This window comes from Narcine bancroftii, chromosome 5, assembly GCF_036971445.1.
Source record: "Narcine bancroftii isolate sNarBan1 chromosome 5, sNarBan1.hap1, whole genome shotgun sequence".
NCBI lineage: Eukaryota > Metazoa > Chordata > Chondrichthyes > Torpediniformes > Narcinidae > Narcine > Narcine bancroftii.
This window is the reverse complement of record NC_091473.1, coordinates 40514861-40533341: the sequence shown is the minus strand read 5'-3', so window position 1 is coordinate 40533341 and position 18481 is coordinate 40514861. Positions and strand designations below refer to the sequence as shown.

The window sequence follows — 18481 nt, the reverse complement described above, 5'->3', positions numbered from 1 at the left end:
CACTGACGTGAAGCGTGCGTTTACGGCAGGCTCCCGGGGTTCTCGCAGCTCGTGTTCATCGGACCTGCAGCGACGCAGCATGAGGCGGCCGAGTGAGTGGAGTGGGCTGGGCTGGGTTAAAATCACTTGGTCTCACCAGTTGAATTTTCTGCTGCTTGATCTCCTATCTTTCTTGCAGAATTAAAAAAGGCGAGTAAGCGTCTGTCTTGCCACAAGCGGTACAAGATCCAGAGAAAGGTGAGGGGAGGCACCGCGAGTCAGGGCCTTGGTTCGGGAGACACGCAGCCAAAGTGCGAGCAATGTCTTCCGAAGTGTCCGCGTCCTGTTAATGTGCAGGTCGCCTCTGTTTGAGTGGGCTTCAGAACAAGTGAATTACTTTTATAGACCGTGGTTGGAGTTGGGGGCAAGGAACGTGGCGAGTGAGGGCCCTCGGTAAAATATTAATTGATGTGCCAACATTTGAGGTTTTTTTAATGATAATTGACGTGCCTTCATTAAATGTAATTTTAACGAAGTAAACTGGCACCTTCGTTTAAAAAAAAGTCTCTGAGAAGTAAATAGATTTTATCATGGGTCGGTCAGCACGTACCGAGATTCCAGAGGGCTCTTCTGTATCTGGCACCGTGTGTGTGTGTGTGTGTGTGTGTGTGTGTGTGTGTGTGTGTGTGTGTGTGTGTGTGTGTGTGTGTGTGTGTGGTTTGGCCAAATAACATAGTCTTGATTGATGGTGTGATTAGTATTTGTTAATTCTGGGGTGCAGGAGGATGACAGTGGACCTTTTCGATCAGCAGAATTCTTTCTTTGGCTTGGCTTCGCGGACGAAGATTTATGGAGGGGGTAAAAAGTCCACGTCAGCTGCAGGCTCGTTTGTGGCTGACCAGTCCGATGCGGGACAGGCAGACACGATTGCAGCGGTTGCAAGGGAAAATTGGTTGGTTGGGGTTGGGTGTTGGGTTTTTCCTCCTTTGCCTTTTGTCAGTGAGGTGGGCTCTGCGGTCTTCTTCAAAGGAGGCTGCTGCCCGCCAAACTGTGAGGCGCCAAGATGCACGGTTTGAGGCGTTATCAGCCCACTGGCGGTGGTCAATGTGGCAGGCACCAAGAGATTTCTTTAGGCAGTCCTTGTACCTTTTTTTTGGTGCACCTCTGTCACGGTGGCCAGTGGAGAGCTCGCCATATAATACGATCTTGGGAAGGCGATGGTCCTCCATTCTGGAGACGTGACCCATCCAGCGCAGCTGGATCTTCAGCAGCGTGGACTCGATGCTGTCGACCTCTGCCATCTCGAGTACCTCGACGTTAGGGGTGTGAGCGCTCCAATGGATGTTGAGGATGGAGCGGAGACAACGCTGGTGGAAGCGTTCTAGGAGCCGTAGGTGGTGCCGGTAGAGGACCCATGATTCGGAGCCGAACAGGAGTGTGGGTATGACAACGGCTCTGTATACGCTTATCTTTGTGAGGTTTTTCAGTTGGTTGTTTTTCTAGACTCTTTTGTGTAGTCTTCCAAAGGCGCTATTTGCCTTGGCGAGTCTGTTGTCTATCTCATTGTCGATCCTTGCATCTGATGAAATGGTGCAGCCGAGATAGGTAAACTGGTTGACCGTTTTGAGTTTTGTGTGCCCGATGGAGATGTGGGGGGGCTGGTAGTCATGGTGGGGAGCTGGCTGATGGAGGACCTCAGTTTTCTTCAGGCTGACTTCCAGGCCAAACATTTTGGCAGTTTCCGCAAAGCAGGACGTCAAGCGCTGAAGAGCTGGCTCTGAATGGGCAACTAAAGCGGCATCATCTGCAAAGAGTAGTTCACGGACAAGTTTCTCTTGTGTCTTGGTGTGAGCTTGCAGGCGCCTCAGATTGAAGAGACTGCCATCCGTGCGGTACCGGATGTAAACAGCGTCTTCATTGTTGGGGTCTTTCATGGCTTGGTTCAGCATCATGCTGAAGAAGATTGAAAAGAGGGTTGGTGCGAGAACACAGCCTTGCTTCACGCCATTGTTAATGGAGAAGGGTTCAGAGAGCTCATTGCTGTATCTGACCCGACCTTGTTGGTTTTCGTGCAGTTGGATAATCATGTTGAGGAACTTTGGGGGACATCCGATGCGCTCTAGTATTTGCCAAAGCCCTTTCCTGCTCACGGTGTCGAAGGCTTTGGTGAGGTCAACAAAGGTGATGTAGAGTCCTTTGTTTTGTTCTCTGCACTTTTCTTGGAGCTGTCTGAGGGCAAAGACCATGTCAGTGGTTCCTCTGTTTGCGCGAAAGCCGCACTGTGATTCTGGGAGAATATTATTGGGTCAGAGATTAAATGGTGAATGGACACTTCAACTCATGGAACAATGGAGGGATCTCGGCATGTGAGTCATGAAGAGAGCAGAGCAAGCAAGATGGTGAGGCCCTTTTGTTGGTTGACCTGTAGCATTCAAAAAAAGTTTTAAATCTAGGCTTGATTAGATTTTTGCCAATCAATATTGAGGGATATGGAATCATAGTCCTGCAGTTAAGCTAATAGGCAGAAGAATAACTACAGTATCTGTATAGAACAGTCGCTTTGTTTGTTGCATTGATAATACTGAACTTCAATCTGCGTCCAGGTCCGTGAACATAAACGGAAAGTAAGAAAGGAAGCAAAGAAACCGGGAACTAAAAGTAAACGATCACGAAAAGATCCTGGTGTTCCTAATGATGCTCCATTTAAAGAGGATGTTCTTCGTGAAGCTGAGCAAAGGAAGCAACAAGTAGGGGGATTTTGTCTTTGTGTAATAATTTTTGTTATTTAGTAATACTTATAGCATTTGGCACCCTTTTAGGGCTGCTGCCTGTAGTTTTCATTCTGCTCCTTTCCTCGGCCTCAAGGCACAGGGTTCACCTGAAATGGCCTAAAGTTAGGCTAGTGGGTGATTGGATCTTTGGCCTCAATGCGATTAACCTTCCCTCTAATCTAAAATTCATCCTAGCCTTACATGTACTTAATGAATTCAGGGCCCTTTGCATTTTAAAACTGAAGAAATATTCAATTCTTTGTGGCTGAATCCCTTTTTATTCCTGAGATTGTACTTTTTTTTTAAAATACTTTATTTAAAATTTTAAGCCACATTACATTCAAAAATTATTCGAATATGATGATTTATATTCAAATATACAATGTTGTATATACCAAATTTCCCTTCCCCCCCCTCGGCTCCCTGCCATCCACCCCAATGCCCTATTACCCCAAATCCCAAAGATAGAAAAAAAAGTAAGGAAGGAGATACACCCACCATTAACATAATTAAATGTCACGGATTAGGAAAACACCACCACAACGTGACAAAGAAAGTTCAGAACTTTAAACCCATATATTTCCATGTAAGGGCTCCACGTTTCCAATAAAAAAATATAATTATCTCGTAAATTATATATTATCTTTTCCAATGGAATACACGATCTCAATTCCATATGCCATCGTTGCAAATTTAAATCAATCTAATTTTTCCATGTAATCATTATACATTTTATCTCTACAGCCAAGACTAATCTCAAAAACACAATTTGATACCTACTTAATCTAATTTAAAACCCAACTTTTTACCATTACTTAAATAAAAATAATGTTGGTTTCATCAACAATTTTTCTCTGAAACCTGCTTAAGTCACATCCAAAAAAGGGTTTAATAGTGTCACATGACCAAGTAGAATGTAAAAAGAACCTACTTTATGACCCCTAAAACATAAATCTGAAAAAAATTTAATTACCTCTTTTATTTCTCTGAAGTTGAATGTAACTGATGTATAAAATTATGAACTAATCTATATCTCACATTGACAATCTTAGTCATACTACCTTTACATAAATTTCTCCAATCTTCCTGATCAATTGCTATTCCCAAATCTTTTTCCCACTTTTATCCAGACTTATGCAAATCTAATTTAGGCATTTTATTCTGTAATAATGAATACATTTCAGATAAAAATTTTGTCATTGACTGATGCGGAATATACTGATTGTAGGAAGATAGCCCAATTTAAATGGATAGATCAAATTAAATATTTAGGTATTAGATTAGATAAGAATTTAGATCATTTATATGATTTTAATTATTTATCTTTATTTCATAAAATAAAAAATGATTTAAGGAGAAGGAAAGATTTGCCTATTACATTAATAGGTAGAGTTAATTGTATCAAGATGAATATTTTTTCTAGACTACAATATCTTTTCAATCTAGTCCTTGTAAAGTTACTCAAAAATTTTTCAAATATTTGAATTCTATTGTTAGGAAATTTTTGTGGAAAGATAAAATGGCTAGGGTATCTTTACAAAAATTAATGGAGGTATGATCTGGGAGGTTTGCAATTACTGAATTTTCAAAATTATTAAGCAGCACAAATAAAATTTATTAATAGAATGTTTGATTTGGAAAATTCATAAGCATGGGCTAATATTGAGTTAACCAAAATTGGTGAGAAGAAGATGAAGCAATTTATTTATAAATGGAATTATCAATTACTATTTATAATTCATCTATTTTGAGACATTTAATCGAATTTGAGATAAATGAGGAAATAGGTACACGGGAAAATTTAAGGTAAGATACCTTTGTATCAGAATAAACTTTTTTCTTTTAATAGTCAACTTTTGAAAATCTGGGATCAGAATGGAATTAAGATTGTACAAGATTGCTACGAAGTTGGTCATTTTATTTCTTTTCAAAGAAAGAAAAATATGAAATACTGCAAAGTAGCCTTTTTTTTGTTATTACCAAGTTAGAGCCTTGTTGGATAATTTTAGGCATGCTTTAAAGTTGCCACGGCAGTCAAAATTTGAAATTCTACTTATGGGAGATTGTACTTTTTGATTCTAGATCCTCCCATGAAGAAGAACATGTTAATCACCTTCATTTATTAAACAATAAGATCATCCCACCCAGTCTGGGCCAAAATTATCTTTGATGTTAAAAGATCTAAAAAAAATTCACTCAGAGTAGTGAATGGAATTCTCAGCTCAGAGGCACTTTGGAGGCTCAGTTACTCAGAATATTTAGGGCAAATCAAAGTTTTTTTTTAAAAGACAAAAAAATCTGGGATAATTGTATTTGTGTGGGAAAGTGACACTGAGATAAAAGATCAGCAATGAATTTGAAGGACGTAAGCAGACATAAGAGTGCAAATGGCCTTGTAGCTTATGTTTTTAATTTTGTTGGATAACCATGTCGTCCCATGAATCGATCTAGTGCACCTTTGTTGCATTACCTTTTGGAAAAGTATGCTATTTCTTAAAGGACAATTATATGATAATCCTTGCTGTCTTCTGGTACTTTGAACTGATATCTTTACACCTTCTCAATTCTTTGAATGGAAAATATGACCATCGGTAATTGGAAGTAAAACAAAAATCTGCAGACACCGTGGTTGAAATAAAAACACAAAGCTGGAGAAACTCAGCAGTTCAAGCAGTGTCCTCTATATAGTAAAGGTAAAAATGCATAACCGACTTTTCCACAAATGTTGCTTCCCTTCCACCACTAACTCAGGCCTCACTTGCATCTCCTTCATTTCCCACTCATCTGCCCAAACCCACTCTGCCCTCAGACACAACAAAATTAGAATTCTCCTAATCCTCACCTACCACCTCACCAGCCTCTGCATCCAACACAATATCCTCCGGAATTTCTGGCACTTACTGCAGGATCCAACTACCAGGCACATCTTCCCGTCTCTTCCTTCTGTAGGGACCGCTCCCTCTGTGAGTACCTTGTGCACTCATTCCTCCCCACCAATAGCTGCCCTTTCCCCTGTGGCCACAGTTGAGCCCACACCACCTCCCTCACTGTGTATGGAATCCCAAACAGGCCTTTCATGTGAAAAACACTTCACTGTATTCGCAGAACTGATTTGCATATCCGGTGCTCCCTTTGTAGCCTTCTCTATCAGACTGGGCACAGATTGGGAGATTGGTTCTCTGAGCATCTTCGCTCTGTCTGCACCATTAACAGAGACCTCCCAGTAGCCAATCATTTCAATTCGGTGTCAAACTCTCATACTTGCATGTCTGTCCATGGCCTTAAGTACTGCCCCACCAAGACTACCTGCAATTTGGAGGAACAACACCTGATTTTTCCATCTGGGCACTCTCCAGCCAGGTGGCATTAACATCGAGTTTCCTGGTTTCTGCTCACCTTCTCTCCCCTTACTTTCCCCTTTCCAGTTCTCTTCCCTCCCTTCACCTAGCCATCCTTCCTCTCCTTGATTGCTGCTGTCCCTCCCTCCCTTGTCTACCTATCACCTTTGTGTTCACCCCTCCTCCTACTCTTTTGTTCGGACACCTGCCAACATTTTTTTTCAAACCTTGATGAAGGGCTCAAGGCTGAAATGTTGGTTATGTATTTTTACCTTTGCTATATAAATGACACTGCATGACCTACTGAGTTTCTCCAGCATTGTGTTTTTACCATTGGTAATTGGCTTCCTAAATTTGTTAAGACCTGCTTTAAGTTATTTCAGTTTAAGCATGGGTGATAGCTCAGGATTGTTTTTGTGCTGAGCTTCTCAGTGTTTAGTGAATTAGCAGTAGAAGAAAGGCAAACTGTGAAGTGAATTTATATGTATATTGTTGATTTTAATTTTCAATGTACTGTAAATCTTCAGATTAGGTATATTCTGTGGAGAGGGAGAAAGAGATAAAAGTTCAGTCTTGAGCCCATCAAAATCTGAAATGTTAGCTCTAATTATTTCCCCGTAGTGACTATTGATACAAGGTTCAGGAATACCATGTTTGTGTGTGTTAAACATGTCGTATTTTGAGGTGCATCTTTTCATGAAATTATTCAAGAACTGAATATAAATTCAGGCAGTGGCCATCAACAATGTTTAATTGGGAAAGGCAATCAAATGCAACAAAGTGCTGGAAATGTTTAAATCAAGCAGACTTAATAGAATTTGACCTCTTTTCAGCTTGAGGAGATGAAGGAAAAACAAAAGCTCGCCAGACAGAAAGAAGTTGCAAAGAAAAGGAAACTGGAAGCTAAGAAGGGAAATCCTAAAAAAAATGAGAGATCTGTTGAGGTACAAACTTGTTTTCTATTCCTTTAGTAACAAATCTGTTAACAGTTCAGAAATGTGTACATTCTACTTGTAATTATTCTTATAAATGTTACCTTTTCTCAGCATGAGATGATAAAGGAAAACAAAAAGTCAGTCAAATTTGAAGAGAGAAACTCAAGAAAATCTCTGTGCGTGGAGCTGAACAAGGTTAGTGTGAGGCTTAATAAGTGTACATGTATTCATGGTGACTGCTAATTTGTATTTATTTTGGTTAGAACAGCATTCTAATTTGACGAGGAAAAAATTGACAAGATTTGTTCAATATATGGTCATTTCTATTGTGGTGATCAAATGTATAAATTGAGTGGTAAATGCAACCCCACAATCAGGTAGCTGCAAATTGTGCATCCCATAGATTAGTTTTAATAAATTCTTCCTCTGTGCCTCATTATTTACTGTGTAATTAAGTTTTAATCTGATAACTAAATATTATCACTGATGATTAATTCCTATTAAATAGAACATTGTCAAAACTGAACTTCACAAAGACTAGCAACGAATACTTAATATTGGGTTTAGATGTTAGAATTGTTTCATGCTTGTTAACAGGTGATTGATGCCTCGGATGTGATTTTGGAAGTGGTTGATGCCAGAGATCCTCTTGGTCACAGATGTCCTCAGGTGGAACAGGCAGTCTTACAATCTGAGGAAAAAAAGCAACTGATTCTTGTAATAAACAAAATTGGTAAAAAAAAAACCCTTTAATTTCATAATTTATAACATTGTGGCGGCTCACCACAAGGCAGGCGAACCGGCCCCACTTGTAAGCCACGCAGTTGGGCAGCTGGCCAAAATGGCGCCGTCGGGGGTTTCCCTTCCTTCCAGCATGGGGCTCAGAAACCCGCGCTGGCAGACCACGCGACGTCAGCGCCCTCCAGCGCGGTTCTCAGCCAGGTCCGAGCTGGGAGTATAAATGCAGCCTGCAATAAACTAGTCTGCTCACTGAGCTCAACCCATCTGGTTGTGTGTGTTATTGCAGAAGTGTAGCCGCTGCTACAACACAAGTATTACAGAATTGCGTCAACGGAAAGTGTATGTTCAGAATTTTATCTTGTAAAGACTGTTCTTTACTGTTTAGATTTAGTGCCAAAGGGGAATGCAGAAAAATGGCTGAAATATTTGGGACATGAGTTTCCAACTATTGCTTTCAAATCATCCACGCAACTGCAAGACAGAACAATGGTATGTTTCCCAAAAGGGTTCCAGTCTTGCTCAGTGAAATGCTTTATTTTAGTTAACTGCCATGAAAGCTGATGATGTTGTTTTGATTCTGATGACTATGAAGAGCAAGATCCAACTCTGATTTTATGCAGTTGATTTTTCAAAATCGTTCTCCCAAGTTTGCTTCTACCAATAATCAAGGAACTTCTTCTTTTTTTAGAATAAAAACTTCTAAAATATTGTCTGTACTTAGATTAATGAGGATGCTGTAAAGTTGTGAAGACAAAAATAATCAAATTAGGTGTGTGAAATTAGTGCCTTGAGGTTTCTCATTACCTTATTTGTGAATCCCCTGCTACTTTGTGCTATTTGAGAGTTTTGTGTGTGTGACCTAATCCAGAAAGTTCTTCGGATAACCACATCTGATTCTGCTACTTAGAAAGGAGTGCCTAATGATGGTATTTGGTTATTCTCCATTTCTTTTTGCGAGTTTTGCCAGAATTGAAAATTGTTCAGTTATTCTGGATTAACAAAGATTTTGAGATTGGGGAATTAGCATGTTGGAATTATAGAAGATCAGTTCCGTTTACCTCTTCGTAAAATGCAATTGGCTACTAAAGTATTCTGGAGAAAGGTGACTGATAGGAGGAAGGAAGAGAAAACATTGGGGGACTTCAGAGTGGCCTAATGTATTGATGTTGAGGCCACATGTAAATTGGAGTAATGGCATCTTGTATTGTTTCAGCAATATTGAACTTCAATTTCTGGTAGCCCACCTTCTCCTTAAGCTCTTTGGTCTCTTTCCCCTTCCCCACTCTCCCTATCTGCCTGTCACCTACATCTACCTTTCTCCAGGATTCCACTTCCCTTCTTCCTATCAGAGTGCAACTGTCTCAGCCCTCTACCCATTCCATCTTTTTGTTCTTTTCCCCCACCACTTTTATTCATCTATCATCTACCAGCCTGTGCTCCCTCATCACCTATCCCAACTTTTTATTTGGGCATCTGCCAGATGCTTCCTTTTACTGATGAAGAATTTTTGGCCTGAACCGTAAACTTTCTACTGCCTTCCATGGATGCTGCTGAGTTCCTCCAGCCCCCTGCTGCTCCAGTTATCCAGCATCTGTTTCATGATCATTAAAATATTCTACCACTCGTATCTAAAATGTAAGAATCTGGCAAACATTAATGGAAATTAATTCTTCTTCTTCTTTGGCTTGGCTTCGCGGACGAAGATATATGGAGGGGGTAAAATGTCCACGTCAGCTGCAGGCTCGTTTGTGGCTGACAAGTCCGATGTGGGACAGGCAGACATGGTTGGAGGGAAAAATTGGTGGGTTGGGTGTTGGGTTTTTCCTCCTTTGTCTTTTGTCAGTGAGGTGGGCTCTGCGGTCTTCTTCAAAGGAGGTTGCTGCCTGCCGAACTGTGAGGCACCAAGATGTGCGGTTTGAGGTGAAATCAGCCCACTGGCGGTGGCCAATGTGGCAGGCACCAAGAGATTTCTTTAGGCAGTCCTTGTACCTCTTCTTTGGTGCACCTCTGTCTCGGTGGCCAGTGGAGAGCTCGCCATATAACACGATCTTGGGAAGGCGATGGTCCTCCATTCTGGAGACGTGACCTACCCAGCGCAGTTGGATCTTCAGCAGCGTGGATTCGATGCTGTCGGCCTCTGCCATCTCGAGTACTTTGATGTTAGGGATGAAGTCGCTCCAATGAATGTTGAGGATGGAGCGGAGACAACGCTGGTGGAAGCGTTCTAGGAGCCGTAGGTGATGCCGGTAGAGGACCCATAATTCTGAGCTGAACAGGAGTGTGGGTATGACAACGGGTCTGTATACATTAATCTTTGTGAGGTTTTTCAGTTGGTTGTTTTTCCAGACTCTTTTGTGTAGTCTTCCAAAGGCGCTATTTGCTTGGCGAGTCTGTTGTCTATCTCGTTGTCGATCCTTGCATCCGATGAAATGGTGCAGCCGAGATAGGTAAACTGGTTGACCGTTTTGAATTTTGTGTGCCTGATGGAGATGTGGGGGGGCTGGTAGTCATGGTGGGGAGCTGGCTGATGGAGGACCTCAGTTTTCTTCAGGCTGACTTCCAGGCCAAACATTTTGGCAGTTTCCGCAAAACAGGACATCAAGCGCTGAAGAGCTGGCTCTGAATGGGCAACTAAAGCGGCATCGTCTCAATAACTACATTCTAATTTTTATAAATGACTTATTTGAACAGGCACAGAAAAACTGTAAGGTGAATAGTGCTATGGAGATATTCCATAGCAATGCCTGTGCTGGTGATGAAAATCTCTTGAGGTTTCTTGGCAGCTACTGCAGAAATCAGCATTTGAAAAGGATCAAAGTTGGTGTTGTGGGTGAGTGTGCATTTGTACATGTAATGATTTTTGAAATTCTTTTAAAGTTCACTGATAAAATTGATCTGTGCTCTTTTCAAGTACCACTGATTTAAGGTTTGAAAGATTATATGCAACTCTTTTTAAAAAATGTTCTTGTGCATCCCACCTTTGTCCAGGGGAAAAAAAAAGTCTTTGATTTGGTTACTTGCTAAGCATGCTCATCAAACTGATTTGTGATTGCTTGGTGATTCGAGAGACTGTATGTGGTGAAATCTGGAGGAACAAAAACCAAACTGCTGGAGATGCACCAAAATGCTGGAGAAACCCAGCTGATTATGTAGCATCCATAGGAAGTAAAGGCAGTCAACATTTTGGGCTGTCCTATGGATGTTGTGTAACCTGCTGGGTTTCTCCAACACGTTTGTGTAATGGATTAGACCCAAGTGAATGCATATTTTCTTGTTTAGCTCCAGCTGCGGGGGGGGGGGGGTGGGGAGATATGACAATGTGTTAAACAGCATCTGTGGAGGCAAAGGAATAGTTGAAGTTTCAGTTAGTAATCCTGCATCCTGCAGTTGATTAACCTGCTGAGTTCTGGCAGTTTGTTCTTTGTGTTGTAATTGTTTTACTCTGAAGTAGTACAAGTATATGACGTGGGAAACGTCATGGACCTTCTATTTAAAAACGTGGTAGTTTTTGAACTGAGTGGTGGTAAAATTTAAAACCAATCTATTTTATATTGGTGCTGTTCAAATCATGCAATATTATCTTAAATACTGGTAATGATCCTTTTTTTTTTTCAGGCTTTCCAAATGTTGGGAAAAGCAGCATAATTAACAGTTTGAAAAAAATGAGAGTTTGCAATGTGGGACAAATAAAAGGTCTTACCAAGTAAGTGACTGTTTGGATATGTGTACACTTAGCTAAATTAAAGTACAGTACAACTCCTATTATCCATAGTGGTCAGGACCGCGGCTACGTAGGATAAACTTTTTTCCGAGAACAGGGAGGGAAGTGAAGGGAATGCCACTGACTCTGATGTCCCGCTCCTGCCCAGGAGGCCACTCTCCTTGATGACGCCGGGACAAGGAATTCTTTGCACCGTATGTGGCTGGGAGGCAGTGTCACACAGTTTGAGAGGGAGAGTTGGAGAGAAAAGTCAATAGGGAAAGGTAAAGAAGTGAGAGGGAGGGAGCTACCTGAAACGAGGTCAATTGTTCTAAAAAGGTATAACTGACTTGACTGGCAAATGTTTTCGATTCTTCAAACATTGGTATATTTTAACCAGTTGATATTAAGTCAGGGAACTGAGTGAAAAATGAGGACAACTTTTTTTTAGCTTGATGTTCTGTGATTGCTAAAGATCCAACTCTGATTTCACTCAGCAGAAGGCCTGCTTATAACTCTGAATTCAAACATTTTTATGATGTTGAATTATTGCCTTTGTACACTATAGTAACTACAATTTTGTGCCATGCAGATCTCTGCAAGAAGTACACATTGACAAGCAAATCAAATTATTGGATTCTCCAAGTATAATTGCTTCTCCATCAAATTCAGCCATTGCCTTGGCCTTAAGAAAAGCTGTAGATATTGATGCCCTTGAAAATCCAATTACTGTAGTGGAACTCCTACTCAAGGATTGTGAAAAGCAGCAGGTATTTAGTTTGATGCTCTTTGTTTCTTTTGAAAATTGTATCAAATTTAATGGAATCCATGTAATTTAATAGGAAAACAATTTTATCGAGTGAGAAATGAGGATAACTGACATGTAATGAATCTATGATTATTAAAGATCCAACTCTGATCTCACTCTGATCAATGACCAAAAAAGTGTAACAATGTACGAATTGTAACAACGATAAAAGGGAAATCTCCACATAGGTGTTTTGAATGATTTACCATACAAATTCAACTTGTTTGAATGAGGAATATTATTTTTGTGTAAGAATTCAGAGATGCCTCTGATTATCAATCATACCATGTTTTGTTTGGTGGTAAACAAGAAAATTTGCAGATTCTGGGTTCTAGTGTAAGACACAAGAGCAAGAGAAATTCAGCAGGTCACACAGTATTCATATGAAGTTTTAGTCCTGAGTCCTTTGGGAATGCTGAAAATCAGACAGATGCCTGAATAAAGAAGCTAACTGATTAGGGGTAATAGGTGGATATATCTAAACAAATGTGAATTGGGCAGGCCATATTTGTTTGAAAGTTGTTCAACGGATAGAAGATAACCTTCCGTGAACAAATCCAAAAAACATATGGTACCCTTTATTTTCCAGAAAGAAAAAGCTCACAGATGGGTGAAAAAAAGATAAAATAAAACCAGATAAAGTAAAAAAATAATCAAAAAAATTTCTGAAACTGAAGCCCTATCTGTAGTGTGTGCTTGGGTATAGGATTAGTTATCAGTTTAGAGTATGGTGAAACTGAAATCAAGGTATAATTTCTCTAATTTACGGGTGGCCTCAACTTGGCAGCGCACGAGACCATGAATTTTTTTTGTTCCAGCGGTTAATGTATTGTAAGCACCTGAGACCCTCGTGGGAGTCAAACTGGCAGGGCTGAAAATGGCTGTAAACCACCTGGCACAAGATGGTGGGATTTGCCTGGGAATTTGTGTTTTTGTTTGTAGTTCTTAATTTGAGACAGACTAAAGTGAACCTGTTCTGAGAATCCAAGAGACACAGGAGACAACAGGAACTGGAACCTGAAGTTCAGCACAATCTGTTGAAGGCGAGTTAAACAGCATTGATTAGAGGAAAAGAATGGTTAATGCAGTAGTTCTCAACCTTTTTCTTTCCACTCACCTACCACTTTAAGTATTCCCATGCCATAAGTGCTCTGTGATTAGTAAGGGATTGCTTAAGGTGGTAGGTGAGTGGGAAGAGAAGGTTGAGAATCACTGCTTTTGACCCAATTGTTACTGAAATATTTTGCTTGAGAAAAATTGTCATTGGCCCATTTCCTTTGAAACTGCACATAACGAGTCAATCACGTCCAATTGAAACAGTGGTTTTCAAACTTTATCTTTCCACCCACAAACCACCTTAAGCAATCCCTTACTAATCACAGAGCACCTATGGCATAGGGAATACTTAGTGGTATTTGAGTGGAAAGAAAAAGGCTGAGAACCACTGGGCTAATGATCTGAAGCAATTAATCAATTAAAGGTTTTTGTCTTAACATTGACCATTATTTTTCTCCCATTGATGCTGCTTGACCTGCAGAGTTCCTCCAGAGATTATTTGGCTATTAGTATCCAATAAGGATGGCATTGATCTTGGGTATTATCTTCAGTTCTTATTCTCTGTTATACTTCATGTATGGTAATGGTTAAAATTTATAACTTCTCACCACAACAGGTCACGTTACAGTATAATATCCCAGATTTTCAAACGCCACTGGAATTTTTAATGTTGCTAGCTCAGAAAAGAGGTATGTTGAAGAAAGGGACGCCTGATCTTGAGAAAGCAGCCAAACAGATCCTCCATGATTGGACTGGGTAATTAAAATTTAGCTGCCATCTGAACTATAAATGCATGTTAAAATAATTAAACTATTTAAACATTGAACTTTGTGAATGGCAAAGCTTTACTGAATCAGAAGTAGATTCATACATAGGAATAAAATGTGCAGAGTATAACATTGAAGTGTTTCCTTTTCACTTAAGGACTAAGATTAGTTACCATACGTATCCACCAGAGATCACTGAAAAATTTGTGGATGAAGCAAAAAGAGACTTTAATGTTGCACAACTAATGAAAGCCAATATGAATACACTTAAAGGTAATTAACAACTTTATTTAATAATTGAACAGTTTTGGTATGATTTTTAATCTGATGTTTGTAGATATTTATTGTAAAGACATATTAGCAATTGTCCATTGAGGGGAGAAAGTCCATTGGTACAGGTACATAATTTTTTTATCTGAAACTCATGGGACCAGACACTTTTTGGAATTTTCGTATAATAGAATAGTAACAGCAGTGCATTAAGAACTGTATTTATGTGCATATAATGCATTTTTTACAGAACATGCACCCCCCCCCCCCCATTATGTGTGAGCGCTATACAAGAATATTTTTATATGGTGAAAGAACACGCACAATTTATAGTGGGCGTGGGAAAGTCGAACCAGCAATTTATAGCAGTCGTGGGAATATAATAGCATTGAAAGTGTGTATAATTTATAGCGGCCATGGGAGATACGCCGGCAATTTATAGCATTAAAAGAATGTGCACAATTCATAACGGCTGTGGGAAAGACGTAATTTATAGTGAGCGTGGGAATGTTATAGCCAGTATGAAAATGTAATAGCAGCAATGAAAGAACATGTACAATTAATAGTGAGCGTGAAAAATTTTGATATTGGGTAATATCTCTGTACTGAATGCCATGGTATTCCTATAAACAGGGCATTCTGGCTTGGGCACTTCACCTTTTCAATGTTAATTGCCCAGATCCTTCCCTGAGGAAGGAGATTAACTAACATATGAAGTACTTTTGATTTGAGACATTAGAATTAAAATCCTGCTTAACTAGCCTGTCTTCAACCTATTGAGATTCCTCTCCAAAAACTTAATATGTTGCAGCCATCTATATTCTTTGGCTTGGCTTCGCGGACGAAGATTTATGGAGGGGGTAAAAAGTCCACGTCAGCTGCAGGCTCGTTTGTGGCTGACCAGTCCGATGCGGGACAGGCAGACACGATTGCAGCGGTTGCAAGGGAAAATTGGTTGGTTGGGGTTGGGTGTTGGGTTTTTCCTCCTTTGCCTTTTGTCAGTGAGGTGGGCTCTGCGGTCTTCTTCAAAGGAGCCATCTATATAATGGGAAATTAACACCTCTGGGGGAAGATGATTGGGTGTTAATTGCAGGAGATAAACTGGCAGATACTGGTAATGTGCTTTGTCTCATTCATTTGAATGCAGTTGGAATTTAGAATACTACACCCTTGAGCAGTAAATTGCATGTGCATTATATGATTGAAATTACAATAATACTATTTCAGATTAGCACAAAACAAAGGCACACTAACTAGAAGGATCTCTGGACAAGAGGGACTGCGGCAGTGGTGCTGGACTGGGGAGGAGTGGTAAATGAAGTGAGATAAAGACCAAAAAATTAATAAATTACAAAAAAACCCAACCTTTCTGCTTCATTAAGTTATATATGATGGTAGTTCCCACGCTATAATCAAGCTTCTGCAATAACTACTTTCTGCACTATTGCTTCTTTACCTGCTTCTCTCTGTTACCCATCTGCTGCTCTTTTTGACATTTTTAGTCTTCAAAGTCTGAGCAGCAGAGCCACTTCTGACTGTTAGGAGCACTGAGTCATGGTGCTGGACGAGAGTGGGTTGTGTCAGGTCACGTTTGGCGTCAAACACAAGCTTTGGTGTGCAGATGACATCCACAGGCGAAGAAATGTTCAGTTTTCAGAGGTTTTGGTTTTCAGAATTACAGACAAAAGATTATGTACCTGTACTTTTGTCAGCCATTGCCATAAATGTAGATGATTTGTAGGATGGGATAACCAACTTCAGTAGATGGGGTGGTATCAGAAAACAACTGATGCAATTAAATTGGCCTTGCTAATAAGTTGCGTAGTAAGGGGGTGGGGTTGGTGAAAACTTGTTCCTGGAATTTGGAATAACTGCAAGGGCAGAGATAAAAGACAGCATGCTCTCAGAACGCAAAAGCATGTTGCATCCTACAACTCTCCTTTCATTGCATTCCACTGATCCTAATTTCCTCTTTTTCTATACCACCAGTTGTTAGATGTCCCAATGCAGCCAGCAGTATAGTATTCAAATCCACAGGTCCAACAAACGGACTGCTTGCAGAAGGAAACTCTGAGGACTTGCAGGATATGGAGGAGGAAAAAGATGAACAAATTTCAGAGGTAACTATTTATAGGGTATATCTTTGTGGCTTTTGAAAGCTAGAATAAATGTACTGTAATTCAGTCCCTAAAATGATGTGTATCTTTAAGTGTGTTAGAAAAATATTATGATGGGTTATTACTTTAATGCAGTGGTTCTCAACCTTTTTCCACTCACATACCACTTTCATTTGTGCTCTGATTAGTAAGGGATTGCTTAAGGTGGGATGTGAGTGAGAAGGCAAGGTTGAGAATCATTGCTCTCGACCCAATTGTTACTGAAATATTTTGCTTGAGAAAAATTGTCATTGGCCCATTTCCTTTGGAGTTATGAAACTGTGCACATAACGAGTCAATTAGGTAATGATTAAAATAGTGGTTTTCAAACTTTTTTCCATCCACTTACCTCCTTACTAATCACAGAGCACCTTTGGGATAGGGAGTATTTAACATGGTATGTGAGTAGAAAGAAAAAGGTTGAGGACCACTGCTTTAATGTTTGTGTATTTAAATATTTTGCAGATATCTTTCAAATGTGAGTTGAAGTTTTCAATGGAATTCAATGCTTGAAATGGATTAGTTTTAAATATTTCTTGCAATTTAAGAGCATGCCATTGCTGTAATGTTTCCCCTAGAGATTGTATGGTTCTTAACCAATTTTACATGATCAACCAAGCAAAAGGAAGAGATGGAAAATTCCTTCCTGGGGATTTTTCCTATTTTTCTAGGATGTTCAATATAACATTCGTCATATTTAAGCTGAACATTTAATGATTCTAGCATGATTAAAATTGGCATTTTCTTTCTGAATCCATAAAGTTTGCAATTAAAAAATCTGATTAGGTTTAAAGGGTTTTGTTTAGAATTTTAAGTACCAAGCTTATTAAACCAAGGAAGACCATTGAGGCTGGGTGAAATGTTTTAATTCCAATACCATTTGTAAATTTCATGTGAAAAATTTCATATTGTAGGAAGAGGATAAGGTGCAGGTAACTACAAAATCTATAACATAATGGCTTGTATTATTAAAACAAACATTGAATGATGTAACTAAATTCAGAAGGGAATCGCTCCAACTGGAAAAAAAAACTGGACTCCCTTATAAGGATATTCAAATCTTTGTTTACATTTGGGCTGGGTTGATAAGAATTAGTTTATAAACCTGTTACTGTATATTCCATGAGATGTAATAATATAAAAGATTAGTTGGTCAAAATGCAGGATTGTGTATTCTGCTATTTCAACATGGCTAAAATGAGGAACTCTTAAAAAAACATCCTAGAAAGATTGTAGCATGTAGTGATAGGATGGGGGCTTGTAAATTGAGTATTTTAGATGTGAAGTAACTTTTTTTAAACAATTCCCAGGTAGAATATGTTGAAGACGAGGATACATTTGAACTGGTAAAAGCAAACAAATGCCCAGTAGTCAAACATTTCCAAGAAAAACAAATGGAAATACAACGGGAATCAGGTTAGATTTTTGGTTTTAAATTCTTTCCACAAGGTGTTTCATTTTTTTTCTTCGATTGTACAGACCGGGACTCGATGAGAAAACCTAGAGTAGATGTATAAGTGTAAACTAATAAATTAATTCTGATCCAAAGATGAAACTCTTTTTAAAATTCTATTTTTTATTTGTTGTGTGTATGCATTAGAGTAAGATTAACCTTGTGGCATTTGTGTAGAATAAATTTAATTTCTTTCTCATTCTTAAAATTAGATTATTTTGTCTTGCAGAGAAAAAAGATCTTCAAAACCAAAAACATGTAAATATAGGTATCTGTGAGAGATCAATGGAGGATGCCTATGACTTCAACACAGATTATGTTTGAGGATCTACCACCAGTGCAGATATTTTCCTCCTGACTGTGCATCGTGCACTGCTGTAAAATTTGGATGACTATATTTAATTAGTTTACATAATACAATGTATACTATAAAATCGCTTTTGAATGTTAAACTGTAATGTAAGCAATTTTTATTGTGACATGGGTTATTAAATAATTTAAAGCTGT

The 18481-nt window shown here is 39.3% G+C and overlaps 1 protein-coding gene and 2 non-coding genes across 5 annotated transcripts; all 3 read left to right on the top strand.

The window, feature by feature from the left end:
• Nucleotides 1-7: 7 nt before the first annotated feature.
• gnl3 (G protein nucleolar 3) lies at nucleotides 8-18480 on the top strand. 3 transcript variants are annotated; one of them, XM_069937195.1, is made up of 15 exons: nucleotides 20-92; nucleotides 179-237; nucleotides 2583-2726; nucleotides 6922-7032; nucleotides 7135-7218; nucleotides 7621-7756; nucleotides 8150-8253; nucleotides 10456-10594; nucleotides 11380-11467; nucleotides 12057-12234; nucleotides 13945-14084; nucleotides 14253-14368; nucleotides 16355-16485; nucleotides 17832-17937; nucleotides 18204-18480. In XM_069937195.1, the coding sequence occupies exons 1-15, from the start codon at nucleotides 80-82 to the stop codon at nucleotides 18296-18298; spliced, it is 1644 nt and encodes a 547-aa protein (XP_069793296.1). In that variant the 5' UTR covers nucleotides 20-79; the 3' UTR covers nucleotides 18299-18480. The 3 variants fall into 3 exon arrangements, with proteins under 3 accessions (XP_069793298.1, XP_069793296.1, XP_069793297.1); XM_069937197.1 differs by lacking the exon at nucleotides 179-237 and having other exon boundaries at nucleotides 8-92; XM_069937196.1 differs by lacking the exon at nucleotides 20-92 and having other exon boundaries at nucleotides 99-189.
• Nucleotides 11890-11963, top strand: LOC138765623 (small nucleolar RNA SNORD19). Its single transcript, XR_011358610.1, has one exon. It is a non-coding gene; the product is annotated as a small nucleolar RNA SNORD19 (small nucleolar RNA).
• Nucleotides 12326-12396, top strand: LOC138765624 (small nucleolar RNA SNORD19). The gene has a single exon (XR_011358611.1). It is a non-coding gene; the product is annotated as a small nucleolar RNA SNORD19 (small nucleolar RNA).
• Nucleotide 18481: the final 1 nt, after the last annotated feature.

Bases quoted from the DNA above. Each gene is read 5' to 3' on its own strand.
- gnl3 (XM_069937195.1), top strand. The intron at 11,468-12,056 runs GTAAGTGACTGT...TGTGCCATGCAG, and splicing joins CAAATAAAAGGTCTTACCAA to ATCTCTGCAAGAAGTACACA. The intron at 14,085-14,252 runs GTAATTAAAATT...TTTTCACTTAAG, and splicing joins ATCCTCCATGATTGGACTGG to GACTAAGATTAGTTACCATA.